Source organism: Galendromus occidentalis, unplaced genomic scaffold (assembly GCF_000255335.2).
Source record: "Galendromus occidentalis unplaced genomic scaffold, Mocc_1.1 scf7180000076478, whole genome shotgun sequence".
NCBI classification, from domain to species: domain Eukaryota; kingdom Metazoa; phylum Arthropoda; class Arachnida; order Mesostigmata; family Phytoseiidae; genus Galendromus; species Galendromus occidentalis.
In genome coordinates this window covers 6,152-14,814 of record NW_003804467.1, presented here as the reverse complement: position 1 = coordinate 14,814, position 8,663 = coordinate 6,152, and the positions used below count along the sequence as shown (strand labels likewise).

General features: G+C 48.1%; 3 protein-coding genes across 3 annotated transcripts; 1 reads left to right on the top strand and 2 right to left on the bottom strand.

Moving 5' to 3' along the window:
* Window positions 1-1,108: 1,108 nt before the first annotated feature.
* On the top strand, window positions 1,109-1,834 carry LOC100899062 (uncharacterized). Its single transcript, XM_003739276.1, has one exon. The coding sequence runs from the start codon at window positions 1,109-1,111 to the stop codon at window positions 1,832-1,834; it is 726 nt and encodes a 241-aa protein (XP_003739324.1).
* Window positions 1,835-3,118: 1,284 nt separating this feature from the next.
* Window positions 3,119-4,210, bottom strand: LOC100898917 (general transcription factor II-I repeat domain-containing protein 2A-like). Its single transcript, XM_003739275.1, has one exon. The coding sequence runs from the start codon at window positions 4,208-4,210 to the stop codon at window positions 3,119-3,121; it is 1,092 nt and encodes a 363-aa protein (XP_003739323.1).
* Window positions 4,211-5,653: 1,443 nt separating this feature from the next.
* On the bottom strand, window positions 5,654-6,298 carry LOC108865218 (uncharacterized). Its single transcript, XM_018642027.1, has one exon. The coding sequence runs from the start codon at window positions 6,296-6,298 to the stop codon at window positions 5,654-5,656; it is 645 nt and encodes a 214-aa protein (XP_018497543.1).
* Between the last annotated feature and the right edge of the window lie 2,365 nt (window positions 6,299-8,663).

The window sequence follows — 8,663 nt, the reverse complement described above, 5'->3', positions numbered from 1 at the left end:
CAGAGATGCTCTCCGATGTGAACGAAGCGTGTTGCTCGGCGAGCTGTTCGCTGTGGCCGCTCATAATCTGTGGCTATTGTAAAAAGACACTATGTGTCAAGTGTTTCTATTCCGATTATCATTTCTGCAACGAAAATACGCAATGAACATATGGTCGTTCTATTGTCCGGAAGCCGGGAGGTCCAGTCGGCTTCCTTTTCCTCGGGCAGAGTGCTTTCCGAATTATCTGGCATCATTCTTGAATCTCTCCTTCGAAAAAACACCCTTATACGGTGAAAAACCCTGGAAATACACCTCGGATTTATTCTCTCCCTATCGAGCGTTGGCAGCTCGCATGGTGGGGGTTCTTCATCTCTCGGTGGGACTATTATTTGGGCAAAGTTTCAGAAAAATCGGCGTGGGGCAGTTCGTAATGTTCCCTTGTTAGATGTATTAGTTCCATTGATTCACTTATTCCAATCGACATTTCTCCCCGAACGGATCCGAGCCCTGTTACGGAAGGAACCGCCAAGAGATCATATCGACCACAGGAAGGTCTTTAATTGAGCTCCGTCGGTTGCTTAAGAGAAGTTGTTTTGATAGAAAGCAGAAGCTGTTACGCGACGCGCGAATAAGCGTCTGTGTTTTCCAAGTTCACTATTACGACGAAAATACAAGTTTCCGGTCTGAAAAATCTTCATCTTCAGTGTCACCAAGAAAGTTCGACAAGGTTCGCCCATCGTTGAGAGAGCCGTGGGAGTTCACTGTCATGAGCCTGAGGCGGGAGATATCAGCAGGACCGCGATCCAGGAAATGAAACAGCGAGTTGTCGCCGAGCCCAAGAAGAGCGGAAAACAGGTGTACCTATACGGAAGAGGCAACATCGTTTACTCAGCAATTGCGGGCAACGCATGATGACCATGAAATCGGTGCTGCGCTCCCGTCGTTTTCCAGCGCAGCCGCTATCTTGTACCGCGCGAGAGCTAGCGTGCGCCCGCCACTGCCCGTATCTCGAGCCACGATTGTTCTCGAAGACTCATGAACGAGAACCATAGACGGGCAGAACTTCCTTATAGTAGACGACGGTTCCGAAGACCGGGTCCTGGGTTTCTCTACAGTGCAACTCGTAATGGACCTGTGTTCGGCTCCGGTGGTGCATATGGACGGAACTTTTCGTGTCGTGCCGAAGCTGTTCCTCCAACTTTATAGTCTTCACGCCTTCTACAGAGGGGAAATTATCCCCATGGCATTCTTCTTACTTCCAAATAAGCAGATGGAAACCTATGGGAGAATGTTCTCCCTGCTCAAGAATTACGCTCATACGATCGGGGTGACATTCAATCCACCTGGGTTCCAACTCGACTTCGAGGTCGCTACATTCAAATCCATAGAGGAGTCCTTCCCGCTGGCCACCGTCAGAGGCTGCAGTTTACATTTCGCGCAGTGTCTCTGGCGCAAAGTCCAGGACCTGGCACTGAAACATTACTACAAGGATCCTAATGTGAAGAGACTCATGAGGTCTGTCGGCGCCCTCGCCCTGGTACCTTTGTCCCACGTCGATGACGCTTGGCTTGACATCGAAGCCGAAGCCCCATCCTCGGACCATCCAGCGCATGTAGCCGTAGAGTCATTCAAGGAGTACGTCATCGGCACATGGCTAGAGAACGCGGCCGTTTTTCCACGCAGTCTGTGTAATCATTTTCGCAACTTCGGAGCCAGGACTACCAATCATCTAGAGGGTTGGCACCAAGGCTTAAACCGGGGTATCGGTCGATCGCACGTTAACATATTCGAGATGATCGCCTACCTCCAGAAACTCGAACGCTGGATCCAAAACTCGGATGCTCCGCCTTAGTATGGGACTGAAGTCTCAAGCTCCAAAGAAGAAATACGTCGACGCGAATAATCGTCTCATTCGCCTCGTCGAACAATACGAAGCCGACGAAATTACATTGAGCGACTGCGTCCAGAAGAATGCTTTCGATCTCGAATTCTAATATAAGCGAAAAAAAATTATTGGGGCCTCTCATCTTGTACATACTTGTCCCAAGTGATGTAGAACATAGCACGAATAGATGATCTTCCCGAATAAACTTGTGAGAAACTCATGTTCGGAAGCGAATACACATTCCGTTCTTGTTCCCGAACGCGTCGCACAGTGGTCCAGAATCGGCAAAAATCAGGTTCGCCACCGAATGCTTCTGAAAGGATTTCTCAGCATATGTCTCGATGCCCGGGCTCCATTTTGGGTCTCGGAGGCTGCGCGTTCGGTGCGCGGAGCATTCCAATGGCGATATTTTCTGACGGGAATTCATACCAGAATATGGTTGTCCGAATGAAAGGAGAAACATTCCTTGAAGGGAAAAGGTAAGAAAAAGGAAGAAAAAAGAAAGAAGAAAGAAAGAAAAAGAAAGAAAAGAAGGAAAAAAAAGAGAAGTAGAAAAAAATTGAGCAAAACTTATATTCAGCGTCAATCCCCTGAAGGCTCAACGACTCTAACTCGATCTGAACATAGCGAAGGAACTATACATAGATCTGAGACTTGAATTGGAGACAGAGCTCGGTCTCGGTGCTTTCCCAGCATACAACAAGGTGTTGACTGGGAAGAAACAATGCTATCCGACCAATATCAAGGCAACAGAGAAGCACGCTTCCGTCCCGCTGAAGGATCTCCTAGAGCACTCTGTGAAGCGATTACTGAGCTCGCTACCGGAGCCAGAAAAAAGAAGTCCTAGGAAAGAGCTCTCGATCACAGGAAAAACTGTCCATGTACGTCAGTGTTCCTCCGAGTGAGATATGGCCCGCTTTCCGACCGCACACGAACTCTGCGGAGTGAGTAGCACCTTTGAAGTTCGAATTTGCCGCGCTCAGCTCAACCAACGGCGCTCTGCGCTCCGTCGAGTCAGCGGGGGAATCCTTGTTTACTTTCGATCCGATGTCCTAGGGTCATGATAGATACCAAAGGGCAGGGGTGTCAAACTCAGATTCGAAACGGGCCACTTTCGGATGCTGGGGCGGTTCGCGGGCCAAATCGGATTTCCACCTCCGATCGAGGAAAAAACACAGTTTGTGGGGCAGTATCGGACAACAAGATGCCTACAGTTTATTTGCTTTTTTGCAATTTCATACCGAACCTTTTTTAACTTAAGAAAACTATTGATATTTCTTCCGTCATTCTTTGGCTGTGGAGGACGTCTGACGCCTCATGACCTTCATCACCTCTGAATTCTCCGATTCTCATGAGGTCGTGGCGATGCGCGACGCTGCTACTAGATGAGACTGTCATCCGGGACCTCGTCGCAGATTTTATGTTCTTCATCCGTGAAAAGTATTGTTCACAAAGATATGTACTCCCAAAGACGGCCAGCATATTAATTGCATTCCCGTGGATTCTCGGATAGTTCACTGGGGACAAAGACTGGAAGAAACGGGAGATCTCTACCGTCGCGAACTTGTTCCGAAGATCGGTATTGTTTTGAAACTCGATTAGCTCCAATTGAATGCTATCCGCCGCCGCTGCGACATCCATGGTAAGAGGAGAAGAAAACAAGAGCATTCTGTCTTCGAGTACTCGGAAGTCTTCGAAACGCTTTTCGACCTCCGTTTCCAAGCTCTTCAGGATGAGCACGAAGGATTCGTAGCGAGACAATCCATGATCTCCCCTTTCAGCGAGGTGGGGGAAATGAGCGCAGCTTCCTCGGCTGATTGCACCCTGCCAGAGTCGCAGCTTCGCGGTGAAAGCTCGAATACAGTCGTACATTTCGCTTATCAGACGACCCTTCCCTTGTAATTTTAGGTTGAGCGCATTCAGATGTGATGTCAAGTCGACGAAGAAAGCGAAGTCCGTCAGCCAATCTTCGTCGCTGAGCTCATCGAATGAATTGTTTTTCCGCCGCAGAAAAGTTTTCACGTGGTCTAAAACATCCCAGAAACATTTGAGAGTCAGTCCGCAACTTAGCCAACGAACATTGGAGTAGTAAAGGATTTCACCGTTCCCTTCCCCGACCTGCTCGAGGAATGTTCGGAACTCGCGGTGATTCAAGCCGCGAGCTCTGATGAAGTTTGTGATTTTCGTCACTGTTTCGACAACATGACGCATCGGTATCACTTTACCACAGAGCGCCTCCTGATGTATGATACAATGAATCCTGGCCAGCGGTTGCGCGTGCGGGTGCTCGCGAGTAATATGCTCTTGCAAACGCGTAACGACTCCTTTTTTCCTCCCGACCATTGCTGGTGCACCGTCGCACAGTGGATCAAAATGAGTTTTTAGGTGGACAAAAGTCATCTCGAAATTTTCGTACCAGCTAATAGCTCGGCATGGAAAGCGATGTCTGGAAGTCGGAAAACCATAGAGATCTCGGAATTTCCTGCTGCTGCTACGGAATACGGAACTACCGAATCAGAAGTTGGAATTCGGGCATCATGTGACTCTTTTTCCTCTAATCAATTAAGTTCAAAAACGAAGCCACTCCACCCTTTCCGGCGGGGATGGAGGTTTGTTCCTAGCTCAGTTCTCGTCAGGATCTTAAGTTTGAACGAGATTCAGACCGGATCAGACATGTTTGAGGTTGCTTAGAAGGATTTGATATCTCTCATGGATTCTTCCGAATTTTGTCAAACTTCGCGATGCCAAAAGTATAGTGTCCCCTCGCGGCCTGGGAGCTGTCAAGTCTGGGACACTCATCAGACCTCCGGCAATCAGAAAAATAAATATTGTTACCCGGTTTTACCCGGTTACCGAATAATAATTCATTTTCGTCACCATGAAAATCTCCGTTCACGAATGAGAAGCACAAATCCTTGGAGACACAGAGACCATAAAACGCCGAATTCCTACGTGAAGGAGACAAAACGACTCTTGCGGAGTCTGTATCCGTGGCATGAAGCCACGCCGACAGTGCACAAAATCTTGGACCACAGTCCTCAAGTGATGAGATATTTACCGTCGCCCGTCGGTATGTTAACTGAGCAGGCGCAAGGAGCGCGGAATAAGGATTGCCGCCGCTTCAGGTCGCTCAACACAAGGGAGAACTCAAGGGAGAATACGAGAACCTCTGAAGAAAAAGTCATCGAGCGTTGACCCGGAAGTAGCAGCTTTACGGAGGGTTGACCCAGAGATTGAAGTCGGGTCCTCGGAAGGCAATGATGACACTTCAAGCACATAATGTACGGATGACACGGCGATTTCAAGCGACTCTTCGAGTGATTTCTGTTGTTGACCCTAAGAAATAACAGAATGAATCATGATCGCCTAAACCTTGATTGGTCAGTTTTTTCTTGTATATCCCGACTCGGAGACACTTCGCAAAGCGTTTCACGAAAAATAATTTTGTCCACCTAGAAACTCATTTTGATCCACTGTGCGTCGATAGCCTACACGGAATATACAGTCGAGTGCCGCTAACTTGTAAAATTCGGGAGTAGGGTTTGAATATTTTTTCGAACTTATAAGTTAGGGGAGGGTCAATCTAGACCGGATTAATTCGGACAGATGCGCGCTGATTATTATCTGCCCCCATGAATGCAGGCATAAAATTGACGATAGTGATCATGAACGGATATCTGCTTTAATTTATTCCATCTTCTCCATGCGGATTTACGTTCTTTAACTTATGGAGAGTCCTGACTATGTACCGTACTCAGTCTCTACTATCTACCGTTCCGAACAAAGTCAGTCCCCATCAATACAATTCTCGTCTTCAAAATACAACCAAACAACTAAGGCTTCGATTTCGAAAATATATCGAAGATCTGCCTGTCTTTTTTCCTGTAGAATGTCACAAATAACAAGATCTCGATACTGATGTAGAGCCATGCTGATCCCTGGAACAATATTTTGTCTCTGAGAGCAATGGTTGACCAATGTAGCCAAGGCTCGGAGAGCCTCTTGGCCGGTCACGAAACCACAACTGGGCTCCTCGAAGGGGGACTCGGGTTCTTCATCCGAGGTTTCGCTGAGGACCTCATTGTGTTCAGGCTCGAAATCATCGGAAGTCACAAGTTGCCGATCAGCCTGAACGAAGTCCCCGAAAGTCATGGAAATGGGGAAACAGTCTCGGATAATCATTCGATCCGGTTCGTCTGTGTCATCGCTGTTCTCACTTTGAGCGCTGGCATTCCGAACGTTCGGGAGGCGTTTCTTGAAGCAGTTGAATATGGTGGAAGTTTTGACATCATCCCATGACTCTCTCAGGAACCGGATACCCTGGAGCAAATTTATTTCCTTCACTTGACCGTCCTGTGCCATGGCCCAGTAATGTTCGACCAGCTTTTTTTTGTACAACTGTTTCACGTTACAAATGATGCCCTGGTCCATGGGCGGCGATTCTCGACATTTTTCCGCGCTTTACAACTTAGGGCGGCGAAATCGTTCCAAATTATGAGTTAGAGCAGTTTTATGACTCCAAACCTTCAGAGAGAAATTTCCCCATAGGGAAAAAGCCGCGGAGTAACGCTCTGGGACACGCTACGGAAATTAAGGATTCGGACACACGAAGGTGGGTCGATGTGGTTCATCCATCGCGTCTTCTTCTCTGAATCTCACCGTTTTCGAGTAAAGAAAAAAGAAGAAGTTGGGCCGATTTATTTCCCCATAGGGGAAAACTGAGTTCGGCACCAACCGGCACTCCGGGAAAAGTTTATAAGGAAGAAAACGATTCCTCCGAATCAGGTAATCGTTTTCGGGTCCGCTCCCGAAGTCTCTTGAGTTCATTATAAGCTTACCACGCATTCACATTAATGCAGCCGACGGCGTCGTGCTGAAGTGGACGACAAGAAACGTAAAAATGGAGCGTTTAGGTCAGAAAATGACTCTCTGCGACAGCGCACGCTTTGGCTCATCTGTTTGGTGTGATCCTCGCTGATCCTTCGATGATGAGGGACGAACGGGTGTCTCCGAATACTTCTTCCATAGGGAGCCGCATAATCCTCAAACAGGCACGACGAAGATTCGTTGCAAAAAGTGGAACCAGTGTGTTAAAACGAGGATGCGTCCTGCTCTGAGAGCCAAACTTGACTGACTGTTCATTGTTAACGTTGACAGACGATGTCGCAAGTTATGATTGAGATCACAAGTCTTATCACCTCCTTTCCTTTGGGTTGATTTATATAAGTCCTTTGATTATGGTATCTTTCATCTCCTTCGGTGAGATTCGCGCTGGATACACCTCTCTATCTATGCAAAATTTTGTGCTTTCTTAATTTTATCCCTCTGTCTCAGCTTCTCGGACTTATTGGTGTTGGTTCCTTCATCCGCTCGTCCGCTGTTTCCTCCGCGCTGTCATAGTCGCTAGGTTCTGAGTCCTCTTCAGCACTACCGTTTTTCTGGTTCAGCTCGACTAGTTCAGCTGAGTCTGGATATCCATCGCGACGTGTGGTGGTACAAGAGTACCGAAGATCCACTACGACGTTTCCCCCGAGGATGGATTTCAGCTTTCGACGAGAGTGGCAGCGCATCGTTCCTACCGAGATGCCGATCTCTGGCAGGGCTCTGCATATTCGCACTGCTACAGCTCATCCTTCATGAGCTTTTTCTCGAGTACTACGATAAAGCCATCATCTTCTTATCGGACCACTCGACCTACAACTGTTCGATCATCTCCTACAAGATCAACCACTACCGGTGAACCAGTGTTGACAAGCACGAGCACCTATAAACCTTCTTAGTGTTATTGTTACGACATCGACCGCACCGTCGAGTTCAACCAAGTCGACGCCGGTCGAGCCAGTTACTCCGTTATCTTCATCATCTTCCGTCTCTGGGTCGTTTTCTCCCACGACTGGAATTTCATCGATTTCGAGTACTGTTCACTCGATACCCAGCACTACAGTTTCGAATTCCTTTGAGATTGATTTCAGATGGCATTTATGCATCTGGCTAGAAGAGGTGCGATCATGTAAGCTGAGTCGAGACCAGAGCTGTGTAGTCGTCGACTATCACCATGCAATCGGGGATCGAATGACGGTGACAAGCTTCTTCCCAGCAACCTCCTATGCCAGTGTCGCCGATCTGATGAGAATAGCCAACGACTGCCGAGATCATACGATCTACAAGGCGGTCGAATAAATCTTCTTTCTCATTTAGGGAACAAAGCAAATGTGCGTTTATTGTGGGTATGATTAAAGGATGAATAAAATATAATCAGAGATCTTCGACGGTTTCTCTATAAGGCCGATCGTGGCGTTCAGATGTGGGAGATTCTGGCACGGTCTCATAATTGCGTCTGATGCGCTTCTAGAGTAGAAGCGCTTAAGAGCGTATGAGCCGAGCGACAGGATGATTAGGGAGGATCCGATGCAGTAGCCGATCAGCGGCTTTATCCACTTGCAGGGATCTGCTGGAGTCGGTGGCGCGGGAGGCGGAGTTGTTGTCGTTGGATGCTTGTGCTGGTTGTATGCATCCCAGATGCTCTCGCCGCCCTTGGGAGGTTTCCCAGGTCTGAGACAGACCGTGTCACGCGCTGCCAGGCGTAGGCAGCTGGCCTCGAATTCTAGACAATCGCAAGGAAAATTGTCGGGATTCGTTCCTGTGATGGTGCGAGACCGGTTCTCTTTCCTACAATCCGGCTCGCAGTCCACCGAGTAGTTGAAATAGCCGAGACCTGAGTCTACAAGGCTAATCACGAGAAGAGCTACCAGGAGTCTTGCCGCCATCGAATCCTGCAATTTCGAGCAGTGTATCA

Coding starts and splice junctions, on each gene's coding strand:
- LOC100898917 (XM_003739275.1), bottom strand. CDS start 4,210: ATGGTCGGGAGGAAAAAAGGAGTCGTTACGCGTTTGCAAGAGCATATT.
- LOC108865218 (XM_018642027.1), bottom strand. CDS start 6,298: ATGGACCAGGGCATCATTTGTAACGTGAAACAGTTGTACAAAAAAAAG.
- LOC100899062 (XM_003739276.1), top strand. CDS start 1,109: ATGGACCTGTGTTCGGCTCCGGTGGTGCATATGGACGGAACTTTTCGT.